This window comes from Erpetoichthys calabaricus, chromosome 7 (assembly GCF_900747795.2).
Source record: "Erpetoichthys calabaricus chromosome 7, fErpCal1.3, whole genome shotgun sequence".
Classification (NCBI taxonomy): Eukaryota; Metazoa; Chordata; class Cladistia; order Polypteriformes; family Polypteridae; genus Erpetoichthys; species Erpetoichthys calabaricus.
Genome location: NC_041400.2, coordinates 29,518,517 through 29,532,126, shown reverse-complemented (window position 1 = coordinate 29,532,126; position 13,610 = coordinate 29,518,517). Strand labels below are relative to the sequence as shown.

Sequence of the window (13,610 nt, the reverse complement as noted above, 5' to 3'; positions counted from 1 at the left end):
CCAATCCACCTAACCTGCATGTCTTTGGACTGTGGGAGGAAACCGGAGCGCCTGGAGGAAACCCACGCAGACACGGGGAGAACATGCAAACTCCACGCAGGGAGGACCCGGGAATCGAACCCAGGTCCTATGATCAATTAATAAATTCCAACTAAAAGTAAATGTTAATAAAATTAGCAAGAAGTGCTGAACACTGCATCAAGTCTGGACATATTCCTTTCCATCGTCCGTGAATATTTTACATTTCTTTTATCATCATGAAAAAGTGTCTTCCCAGATACTGAGGTAAGCCACTGTATCTGCAGATTTTCATTCAACCGTATTTTTTTGAGCAAATAATTACCTCCTTATTATAGTAAGTTATATATTTACCAACACTATCAAAGTTTGACAGTATGAAGGTTACTACTAGAATTTAAATCACCAACAAACAGTAGCATTAATTATAGGTAAAACTGTGGTAAATACAATCACACTCCAGATTTGAATGTCCCTTCTTGTGAGATAATCCAAATGCAAATAATTTTGCCATGGTAGCATTTGATTTGATGCAGCAAGCACATTAGTCATGTAATCGTGTCAGATTTTTACAACACTTGAGGACATTGATAAGGAGTTATGATGCCTCTCTTCTTCATATGGAAAAGGTATAGCTTCAATAGTATTAAAAAACGCCAAAATTAAAAACAATCTTACCAAATGTACCATAGAAACCACGGGGTCCACAAGTGCCTACACCATACTTCCGTAAAGATTGTAAAGCCTGGTTCTGTAAAGTAAAAGAATTACCAACAGAAATGAAACCTTCTGCTATTGTGAATTTCCCATTGGGATTAATAAAGTATCTATCTATCTATCTATCTATCTATTAATAGAATACAATTTTTAAACATTAGCACTTTAGAAAACTGTAAAACATTATAAATATACACAAACTTTATATCCCACATCCACATACCACTAATATCAAATATCCAGGTTTCGCATTTAAAAACATATGGAGGTATAGCAAATAAACTCTTAAGATTAGTTGGGTGCATAGTGACCAGACACATTTCTCGTGGAATCTCTCATGCAATTGTAATGCAAATGCTAAATGTTATGTCAAAAGTGTCCAGACACTTGGCATTACAGATAGAGCTGTTATACCATAACATGCGACACAAATGCACTGATGGCTTGCAATCACAGCAGCATCATGCTGTGGCCAAACTTGAAACGAATACCACATATAAAGCCTATGTCACATTATGTGACTTTTTGTTGTCGGGGATGTCATAGATGCCAACTGCAGTTACTGATCTCGTCAATGCACCTTATTAAATTAACTTAAAATCACATTCACCAAATGAGCACCAATCTTCCAGCTCATTTGTACTCACCCCTTTCTGACAGTCAATATCATGCTGTCTTATTTTTGTCACATTAGGCAATCTGCTTTACAGAAGTGCACCACCGACTGATCCAGTTCCCTAAGATTATGTAAACGAAGGCTACAAGTAAAATTGCTGGAAAAGTTGCATAATGGGACATAGGCTTAACTAAACACTATACATCTATATAACAAATGTAAGAGTCTTGTGCCTCCCACAATAATTCCTGAACATAATGGCACAGAGAAAACAAAACCTTCATTACATACCTTTACTCTATCATTGTCAAGGAGCCCCAGGAAGTTAAAAGAAGCAAAGTTAATGCACTGCTTGCCATTCACTGTAATCTTATGACATGGTGGGCTAAAAAAAAAAAAAAAAGATTGAATGCAAATTGTGTTTTGCTAACAGCATAGTTATAAAATATACCATAGGTAATTAGCATGAGCAATAAAACATTTGTTGAAATTTTTCAGTTAAAGCACTACAATAATACATTATATCAGGGGTTCTCAAATTTGGTCCTTGGGGACCTCTGTGGCTTCAGGTTTATGTTTTAACTAGAGATTCATAATCAGTGGCAACAACTGATATCAGGTAATTATTTGAGATCCGTGTTATTTTTTCTTTTCTCTTATTTTACATTCAGAAAAGCACAGCAGCATGATTTTTGCATTTATGAGACATTTTATTTCTAGTTTTGCTATAGATCTAAATGCTTAACTCTATTTTGTTGAATTCATTATATTTTGCCCTTTCTCTGTACAGTTTGCTCCCTTCATTGAATCTTAATAATGACAATTAAAAATGAGCAGAGTAGACACCCAGGCAAACAACACTGAATGTGAAAAGGCTGCAACTATTTTAGCATCAGACCCACTAGGTAGTAAATAATGGATTAAACAAATAGAACAACTGGAAAATTAGTATGAAAATCATGATAAAAATATTGTTAAAAAGAAAAAAAAATACATTGTTCCAATATAACAGTTTAGTACATTTTAATATATATATATATATATATATATATATATATATATATATATATATATATATATATATATTTACCAATATTAGTTTTCTAATTTCTATATTCTTCCCAAAACACAAAATCTGGGAAATAAGCCCAGGAGTCCAATAAAAAAAAAAAAAAAAAACACACTTATTTGTAATTGTCACTGGAGTGCACTGTGTGGCCCAGGTGCTCTGCACAGTAATAAGAAAATTTAAAAAGTACTCTTAACATGCAGTATTCAAAGGATTATATATAGCCTAAACAACAACATATAGTTACCCTGAAACAATATTATAACTAGGAGCAGGCTTCTCCTTAGACATTCGTGGTACGAGAGGCTCAGGTTGCCATTCTTCAATAATTTCTTCTATTTCCTAAAAGTGAGAATTAACAAAGTTTTTTTTTTTTTTTTTAATAAAAGAAGCACTCTTACCTAGAAATAATATTTTTGTTACACCATTTTCAAAAAGATTAAAACGACACTTCAAACAATTTGCAGTTAGTATATTGCTTTCAAGGTTCTGTTACCATTAAAAAGAAAATTCAAATTATACATTTAGAATAAAGTTTATGGACCATACAAATAAAGCTTATATAAAACACAGATGTTCTTTTTCATTCAATTAATATTTGTAGCTTAAAAAATATCCAGATACTGACTAAAGAACAGGTAAAATTAAGTAATAAGATTTAAATTTGTAACTGAATACTAGCCTTTCAAAGCCACAAGCCACCAAAAAGTCAGTTAAGCAAAATTAATTTTGATAATACAAAGTAACCTCTTAGGTTAAGGAATAAATGTAAATTTAACAGCATTACCTGAAAAAGTTAAATAGAACATGTTTGAAGATATACTATATTCATTTTTGTTAAAATTACTTTGCATTAACCAGCAGAATGAAGGGTATCTTTAAAACAGTTTTTTTACCTTTTCTGTTAAATCCGAGCTATCCTGCAGTTTGTAGGTTTTAGAAAACAACAGCCTGATTATCCACAAAATGAGGATCCCTTCCAAAATTAAATGGTAAGCAGGTGCCTGTGAAAATTAAGGAAATAAATCAATGCTTCCAGGATAATGCCTGCAATTTTCTTAATTGCAATTACATTTTGAGAAAATTGCAACAATATCTTCTGATTCTGTAATAATGAACAGATTGGTCTGCTTCAGCTTGGCAGGAGAAGAAACTTTTGTAACTACCTGACAGCACACACTTTCATTTAGCAAGTATGGAGAAATCTGAAATAACAGACAGAAGCATTTTCTCCTCTTGTGCAAAAAGAGAATGTGGTAACTTAACCAAACTAACTGACATATTTTAACCAAAAGGAAAGACACTGTTCTTGAGTAGATTTTATTTAATGAATAAAGACACACATAGTGTAAAACCAAATCAATAAACACACACACAATGACTTAACCCCAGCTTTGTATGAACTCAATCAAGGCCAATATATTTTTAAGAAGTATGCATAAAAGATCTTCCATCATCATTTTGCTTATTATGATGACAGTCTCAGTTACACTTTGCTGGGCTGACCAGGCCACCCTTTCTTCTCTAACTTTTTCTAGAAGTTCCTGGGGAGTTCCCACATTCATGGGCCAGTATGTCCTGGGTCTAATCTCAGTATGCTCAGTGTGCTGTACTTTGTATACTTCCTGTGAAGGGCGCCAAGTGCGCATTCTAACTTCATGCAAATTCCCATGTCTGGACCCTTAATCCACAACTACTTGTAGCTGCCTTCACTATTGAGGTCCTCAACATAGTCCATTCTAACTCAATCAGACTAACATCTGCAGAGATACAGAGGTGCGACTTGAGCATATTCCATTAGTCTGTTGGGCCATTCATCTACCTGAGCCAGCAAAATTCCCAAGTTATGATCAGCTGACATCTCAGTATTTCTCTTTATGCAAATGTCCAGAATATAATGCCTCAAATCACATAACAGAACTACAAAGTAATTCATTGAACTTTGACCCAGAGTACACTGGTGCCATGTACACTGGTGCCATGTACACTCGTGAGGATCCTTGCATTAAAATGTGAAAAGCCAAATATCTGATAACATGTCAACATTTAGCCCACAAGGCATCCATGGTAGGCTTTCCTCAGTCTTTGACAACTCCAGTTTGGGAGAGTGACACTTGTTGAGAAGTTTGGTTCCAGTGGCAATACTATGCATAGAGACAACTTCTATATCTATTTGAGCAGTGTAAAAAAAAAATAAAAAAAAAAGCTTAAAAAAATTACATACATACTTACACACACTTTACAATAGAGTTGGGTGGTGTACAGAATTTTCAGGTTGATCGCCTGCCCATTTAAACATCACCGATTGCATTATCATTTTAACCAAATAAACCAACATTGCTGTTCCTTACCTCCTGAAATTTTGTCCACAAAGACTGTTCTCATTAATCGTAATGGAATGTAACAAAATACGAAAATACCTCATTTACTATAGAAAAATCACAGATGAACAAACTGGTGGCTAAGTATAAATTGGCAATACTTTTCACCCACCATGTTCATGTGCTTTGAAGCCCAAGATTTAACCTGACTTACTCGTTGCAGAAAAGATTTGCAAACAAAGGACTTGTATAGTCATATGCACATACAGCATCCAGCTGACTATGCAAATTTAGGCAATATTGCTGGTACAATTGGTAAAGGATTGTCTCATTAGTCATGAAGTATTGCCACTTTTGGATTTAGAAAAAGTACAAAAGGTCGGAGTACAGTAAATTATGAATGTTAAGTATGTTTTTAGTCCTCCATAAACAAACAAACAACAAAAGAGCAGTGATTGTATGATCCAAAATAGGGTTTTATCGCACCAGCCTTGACACACTATTTTATGCCACGCAAACTATTCCCTCCAGATCAGAGAGAGAGAGATACTTTTTTTAATTCCAAGGGGAAATGCACAATGAATGATGGTCACCCACATAAAGCAGCATCATTCCTTATCTTTTTGGATGAATGAAAAATGTCATATCCTTAAAGCAATAATACACAATAACTATTCTCTTTGATTTTATGCACCTGTTGGTGGTTTATTAACTTACTCACTTTGGTCTCTCGTTAAAGCACTTACAGTTACAATCCAACACAAATCCACACACAGTGTTGTGGGTATGTTTAGAAAAGTGAAACATTCCAGTTTTAATGTATAAAAAATACAAAAATAAGACCTACGTTCACAAATTCATAAAAAAGGGTGTGGAACATATTAATCAGGAAAGCACATTATAAAAATGTCCAAATATTTAAATCACATAAAATAAAAAAGGCAGTTTTCTCAGTTCATCAATTTTCAGTGGGTTTCAATTCAAATTTCTTGGATTTCTATCATTATTAGTAAAACAATAATAAGAATGAATGATGTTCTCTTTGTTAGCATGCTGCATTTCCATTTTAAGTTGCTGCTGTAAGTTTCCTTTGCACAAAGCTTGATATTATTGATCAAATCACCATTTTAGAACTACACATGAGCTCTTTAAACTGTGAAATTCAATAAGGCTATGCTGGTGCTGCATGATCAAAAAAATTAATTTTTCTTTTCAAAATTGATGTTTATTCAAATACTCATACTTCTATCTTCATGCAAATAATGCACAGGTCACTCAGCAGCCTGAAATAACCTGTGTGCAAAAATCAACAAGAACTCACACTTGAATCATGCCAACAGACCAACATATCAATGCAAACAAAAGTGATAAAGAAAACACATTTTAATTTTTCGCTAGCACAGCACATATAAAACTGATTTAATGCCTTTCTCTCATTAAACCACATCTGAAAAAATATGATAACGTTGACCTATTCTGCAACACAAAAAAACAATACAAAACAAGACTTGACAAGACAACAACTTGTAGCTCCTGTGGTCTCTGCTTTAATCACTTTTTATCTACCATTGCTCACTTTAAGCGGAAATTGAGGACGCCATTCAGTTACACTGCACAGATTATGAGTGGAAAAAAGTATGCTCGCTTCATAAATCCATTCATTGCATCCTCACAAGTACCACATTTTAAGGATCCAAGCAGACTTGACAACAGCAAATTGGGAACTTATGAGCCAGTGTTGCTGTGTGCGTAGAGGTGCCAGGTGACAAACTTGTGTCTCTTCAAAGTTGCTTCCTAACTTGCATCCAGTGCTGTCAGGATAAACTGTATCCCATGTGTACCAGAAGACGATTAAGCAGGATGTCTCAATGCATGCTCAATAATCCAGGTAAGGAATTTCTAGAAAGTTGATTCAGTTCATCTGGACAGATTTCTTTTCCAGGGAGATACGTTACATCACTCATCCAAGTGACTTCCTCAGTCTCAGTTGACTGTAGGTTTCTCCAACCTTATAAATAGTACCTTTGCATAATGACTGAAACTAGCACCACTGACTAACAATGGGCCGTGTGATCAATGATATGCAAATTGTCCATTGATCAATGCCCATGAGTACCATTCACAGAGAGTTGGGGAATGGCTGCAATCACTGCATTGTAAGATGGTGAAAGATGTACCCTTAGGCCCCCTCCTCGGTTCAGAGATGGTCGCTCCTTTTTCACGTAAATGGCCTCCTTGACTCCTCACTCAAACCAGCTTTCCTACCTGTCCAGGATGTGCACATCTTCATCACTGAAAGAGTGACCACTGTCCTGTAGGTGTAAATAGACTGCGGAGTCTTGGCCTGACGAGGTAAGTCTTCTGTGTTGTGCCATCCGCTTCGCCAGTGGTTGTTTGGTTTCCCTGATGTATAATTCACGGCAATCCACTTGGCACTTAACTGCGTAAACTATAGTACTCTGTCTATGCCGGGGCACCCGATCCTTGGGGTGGACCAATTTTTGCTGCAGCATGTTTTGGGGGTTGAAAGCCACTGAGACCTGGGGCCTCATGTATAAACGGTGCGTACGCACAGAAATGTTGCGTACGAATGTTTCCACGCTCAAATCGCAATGTATAAAACCTAAACTTGGCGTAAAGCCATGCACATTTCCACGGTAACTCATACCTTGGCGTACGCAATTTCTCCGCTCGGTTTTGCAGACTGGCGGCACCCAGCGTCAAAGCAGTGCTACTGTTCCTGTGTGATCACCCTTTCTTTCTTAGCTCCACATTCCTGACGCGGCTTTATAAATACACTGAAATTAACTGCATATTGTTTATTAGTATAATGCATCTGATTGTAATTAACCTGTAGCAATATAATGGTCCAGGGAATAGCCATAGTATTCCAAATACCATAACTGCTTTACCGTTGTTAAGCTCACTGCATCTTCTTGTTCTTTTTGGTGCTCCCATTAAGGGTTGCCACTGCGGATCATCTTTTTCCATATTACTCTCACTGCACCACTCGGAGTATTTATATCACTGTATCTGAGTGTGAATCACAGCAGCAGCTGATCGGAAATAGAATTATCGGTATACAGTTTCAAGTACACACTACCTCAGCCACGGCAAAAAGCATCAAAGCCTTTCCTGTATGGACCTCACGTTTCAGAAACAGTTTCATCCCAAGAACTATAAACGCACTCAATCAGTCCATCAAGTGCTCCTTGTAGAACTGTTTGTACTTATAAATACAATCACCTCACTGTAAACTTACACTACAGTTATAATATTGCACAACCTGTGCTACTTTATAAAGCGCGTATGATGACAATATCATTTTTAAGATGAAATGCAGCAAAATATGTTGCTTATAGTATACAGATAAAACTTTAACTTCATTTAAATAATCTGCAATGTTAATAATTAAACATGTGAGGACACGGTGCCACAGCGTATAGCTAGTTCACGGATAGCTCCTGCCTTGCGCTGTATTATTGCTGGTGCTGACGCGACACTGGAAGGATAGACGGATAGAATAATTAAACATGTACTACAAAGATATTTCAATGTTCCTTAAAAGTTTTGAAGAATTGGCGTTCTAAGCTTACAGATGGTTTAACGTCTATTACAGAGCTGATTGGGTATTTGGAGAAAGAAAAGTACGCTTGAAAGAGACAGTACTTCTGTAATAAATTATTTCATCGAAGATCGCACATGGCGCAGCAAGCCTCTTGCGTGAGATATGAACAATCACTGCGCCACCGTGTTCCCATGTTTAATAACATGCTTTCATTGCTATCATCATGAAAATGAAATCACGTATACATCTCAGTATTTTAATTATTCAGAGAGCTGTAATATCTCGAATGTAATGGATTCTGTGTCCTGTCGGAGAAAGAGAAAGAACGGAAGCACGTAGTGATTCACAAACATAGAGCACATAGAAGATCAAATACAGAACACAGCATTTAACGTGCTACTTGAGAAACTAGTAAAATAAACGATTTTAAGATGAAGTTTATGATGTTCTACTTTAATGGCAAAATAAACTACGTGATTAAAGTGGAAATTTCGAGATTAAAGTTGACATTTCATGCTTTTTTTCCCACTGTGTGCCAATTTTTTTTTGTCTGTACCCTAATAAGCTTTCATATGACACTCAGACGGTGGGCTACGAGTCGCCTTTTCACGGCGACTTTGATATGTGATTTCTTTTTTATTTCGGGTACTGTGCGACTTTGTAAACTTGATCTTTCGAGTCTCTCCGACACTCTGTCACTCGATCAACTTTCTTTTGTTGATTATACCACTGTTTAAACCAACAAATAGTACGTTTTTCCTTTGCCTCCACTTGGTATTCGCTGAAATTCTTATATTTCCCCCTGTGCTTTTCCCATTGTCTTTTCACAGAAGGCTATTTATATTGATTTGCATATTCAAAGAGGCGTAATTCTGGGAGGAGTTGGGGCGGGACAGAAGGCGCGTGCACGTGCATTACTTTTCACGCTGATCGGGATTTATGTAGTGGAAGAACGTGAAATTTTGCGTGCACACAGATTCCTGCATCTGGATTTTTCTGTGCGTACGCACAATCCCGCTTTTGTGCTTACGCCATGTTATAGTGTGAGTTCTACGCACTGCATTATACATGAGGCCCCTGGTGTTTTGAAAAAATGCGTCTCAGCTGTTCCGATACTCCTGACACATAAGGGATCACCAAAGTGATTCTTTAGGTGTCTTCCCTGCTTTGATAAAAGTCCAGCTGGGATAACCACATTTTCTCAGGGCCTTTTTGATATGATGTTCTTCTGCTTCCCTGTCCGCTGTGTCTGTGGGTATGGTGTTTGCTCTGTGTTGTAGGGTCCTGATGACACCTATTTTGTGCTCTAGTGGATGGTGAGAGTCAAACCTTAAATACTGATCTGTATGTGTTGGTTTACGGTACACATCAACTTTCAAATGTCCCCCATTGCTGATGGAAATTTCACAATCTAAGAAAGCTAGCCGGTCATGTTTCATGTCCTCCCTGGTGAACTAGATGTGTTGGTCCACCGAGTTGATGTGGTCAGTGAATTGTGGTACCTCCTGAGATTTGATTTTGCATATCATTGATCACACAGCCCATTGTTAGTCAATGGTGCTAGTTTCAGTCATTATGCAAAGGTACTGTTTATAAGGTTGGAGAAACCTGCAGTCAACTGAGACTGAGGAAGTCACTTGGATGAGTGATGTAACGTATCTCCCTGGAAAAGAAATGTGTCCAGATGAACTGAATCAACTTTCTAGGATTAAGCTGTTTGAAAATAAACTGACAGTTTGATATTCACATGGCTCCCCATTATGATTTACAAATCAAATTCTATACACCACAGTGAAAAAGTCCAATCTCTGTTACAAATACATAAAACCAGCACTGTGAACAAAGTCACCTAAATTTGCTTTAGCAATAATGAAATAGCAGCGTAAAGTGTGCAAGATCCTAAAATGTCTAAAATTATTTAGCTAATTTGTTTTGTACTATTTATTATACTCTCTCCCTGTTTAAGGTATTGAAAAAATTTAGTCTCAATTTTTGGGCCCTGTGAAATGGTATTACTGGCACATTCATAGATGCAGTCAGCTTTTTTTTTTTTAAAAAACTTTTGAGTTTTTTGTTTGATTCCCACCTTTGACTCCCTATTTGCCTGTGCTACAAATGTAAAAAGGTAAATACATAAAAAAAAATGAGTAAAACAGCCTGTAATGGTATTTTCCATTGAAACTAATTATTTTGCTTATCTGAAAAATATGGCACAGTGGCTATGTTACCAGACTGGTCTGTTTCACTTCTAGTTGGACAGCTTTTAGTAAAGGCTATGATTTAGTGGCTAGGGTATATGACTCTAAAAGATACAGTATGTATGCGGATTTAATACTTGACTTCAATTCACTTCAACTTGCAGTGCTCCGCTAGTTAAACATTATATATGCATTACATACAACTTGGATCTACTTTACCCAGATTTTGTATGGAAATAAAATATAAAAGAATAAAAAGCCAATTCTTGGGAAATACAGATAGTACTGCTGTCTTGCAGTTGAATGAATGTACTCAGATAAAATTCCCAACATGGAATTCACTCAAGTTTGCTCATTACTGTACAGCATATTGTCTTATGTCTATTTATAAAGTTATGATCATTATTTGTACCAACTACACCTGCCTTGTATCTACCACTACTGGTTTTTTTTTTTTTTTTTAAACGTGAAGGCAAACATGAGTAAGAATTCTAGTGCAATTATACTTCAGTCATCATTCATCTGTGCCTTATGAAACAGCACTGGGGAGAACACATGAACTATCCCTGGATGTGGGAACCAGTATATTGCAGGGTATATTCACAGCAGGTCAATAAATAAACACATATTTAGGATATGGAAGAAAATCTACAAGAAACCTGTTAAAACACTGGGACAATGATGACAGACAATGATGGCAGTGCAATTCAAACCTGGTGTCTAGGAGCTCTGAGGCAGCAAACCTACCTGCTCTGTCACTTTTTGGATATCAAAATGTACTAAATTAATTAAACGTTTGATAAATGATAAAATGTTTGCAGGAAATGGGTTTATGTTTGCATTAGGATTATTATTTGGCATGTTATTAAAAAAAAACATTTTTTAATTTTAGAAAAGTCAGGAATTGCTAAATTATTTTAACAGCATGGAAAAACAACACTACAAATAAAGCAAGTTATTTTAAAGACGTGTCAAATCTTGAGCTTTTCTAATTTTGAATCAGAACATTTCAAACTTCCGTAAGGGACATGAATGGTGAAGATAAAACTAATATGAACTGGTCCAACTTTACGATTCTGAAAATATTTTGATAAAAAAAGTCATACTTGAGGAGGAATTTCTTTTAGGAGAATTAAATCTGTACTGTACAACTGAGGACTGATGCCCCGTCCACTGGTGAAAGAAGTGTGCTTCAAAAATAGAATGTTTCAGTCCTAGCACTGAGGCAACAATCTGGCTGCTCGAAAAAGAAGACAAATCACTGAATCGGTGCATCAATTTTCAAAAACACTTTACACGAGAATATTCTTAATCCAGCTCTTTAGGGGCCAACATCCCATCTGTATTAAGTGCAAGAGAGAAACCAATTATGGATGAGGTGCCACTTCTCATTAGAGGACACTCAAATACAAAGCGAGTGGCATTGATCTGGAAGAGGTACAAACCCTGGGGATGTAGATCTGTGCGACAGCATTACGAACAGCTGCAACGCCTTGTATTACTGAACGCTTAAATTATCTGGTCGTATGAATTACTAATAATTTAACCAAATAAAAGCAAGCACTGCACTGAACTTCACTTGATTACTTTCATGTCGGTTTTTAACAGACCGTTTTATTAGAGTAAGGAAGAAACTCGGTAGTGAATGTTTCGATTTACAAAACAATTAACTGTCACACTGAAATGTTGCACAATCTTCTGATGCTGACGCTCCGATAAAAGTGTAAGAAGAAATCTATCAGGAGTGGGAGACAAGCAGGAACTAAAACACAGAAAACCACTTCCATTTTTATTTTTAGGCACAAATGTTAGGGACTTGATTCACAGCAATACAATTTCGTGTAATTAAAAAGTAAAACATAACTTAACGGCAGCTACCGAAATATTCGTATGCTTTCTTTTTACTTTAAATCACACCGGGCAACTTAGAGGACAGCTAGTTGTTATCCGTTTCTAGTTGCTGATAGGTGCAATATAAAAAACTGGGTCCATTCTCTGCTTCTGATTGGTCCACTGAATTGTCTTTCAACAAAACGTGGCCCCACCCCCAACAACACTTCCTGAAGTAGCGTTTGAGTTTACTACTTTTAAGAATGAATCTGTCGTTCAAGTATAACTTTAAAAAGTAAAGTTTCAGCGACTGATATCAATTAATATAACTAAAGTAATGTATTCGAAAGAGGTAAAGCGACAAATATAAGGACAAAAGACATTGGTTATTACCTCGTAAAAGGCTTGCACCATCTCCACTAACACCCACTGTTGCCCGGACGCCATCTTGCTGTTGTCCTGCGTCAGCCGGTGCCAACGTCATTGCGTCAGAAGTTGCGCAAGCGCAGGAGACATTGGTGCGTGCGCTTGTACCGGAAGATCTGTACCATAAACCTGGTGTTCGCAGGCTGTTGCAATTATTCTAGATTTACATTAAGCGAAATTGGGTGCGACGTACGTGAAGTGATGTTAGTTGTTTGGAATTCAACGGACTGTGAGAAACAATGGAGTAACTCAATCGCGGGGTCTCTAAGCACGTACATCGTTAGAATGACCTTTGGCTGCCTCTTTTTATCCAGCCCCTTAATTTGCAACGATTTCCTTTACACGGTAGTAACTTCGAGTTACTGTTTCGGTTTTCATACTTTTCTAAAGTTCTTGAAGTTTATTTAATAATATTATTTATACGGTCTTTGTATAGCACTTTAATACGTTTTATAAGTATAGAGCATTTACATATTTATTATATCTTGAGCGTTGGGTAAGGTGTGGGTCTTGTCACTGACACCGTTCGTTTTGTGCTTCTTTCTCGGCACCGATGGTTAAATTGAGAAATGCTGTTTTTAATACAGTTATTGGGGTGTGGGGGGGATAAAACTACATCCTCTGGCTAGCAGGGACGATCAGTAACCTTTTATTATCATCTTATTGTCACCTCCAGGTGTCAGAAACGAACTAAGAAATACAGTTTGACAAAGGATAGTTAAATTATTGCGTTTATAGTCGAGTTGTTTTCAACCAGTTTGAGACCTTCCATTGGTCAGTGGTGTTGGCCCTAAATGGAACTTCATCTTTTCTATGTAGTAATCTAATCGCTCAAAGTACAAAATTA

General features: G+C 36.6%; 1 protein-coding gene across 1 annotated transcript in view; it reads right to left on the bottom strand.

Moving 5' to 3' along the window:
* Positions 1-12,834, bottom strand: part of sptlc1 (serine palmitoyltransferase, long chain base subunit 1) — a 43,177-nt gene extending 30,343 nt beyond the window's left edge. Inside the window, exons 1-5 of the mRNA XM_028804877.2 lie at positions 12,731-12,834; positions 3,317-3,424; positions 2,668-2,762; positions 1,643-1,736; positions 697-769 (exon numbers count right to left, since the gene is read on the bottom strand). Of these exons, the coding sequence (XP_028660710.2) occupies positions 697-769; positions 1,643-1,736; positions 2,668-2,762; positions 3,317-3,424; positions 12,731-12,784 (424 nt within the window). The 5' untranslated portion in view covers positions 12,785-12,834. The remainder of the gene's footprint in view (positions 1-696; positions 770-1,642; positions 1,737-2,667; positions 2,763-3,316; positions 3,425-12,730) is intronic.
* Between the last annotated feature and the right edge of the window lie 776 nt (positions 12,835-13,610).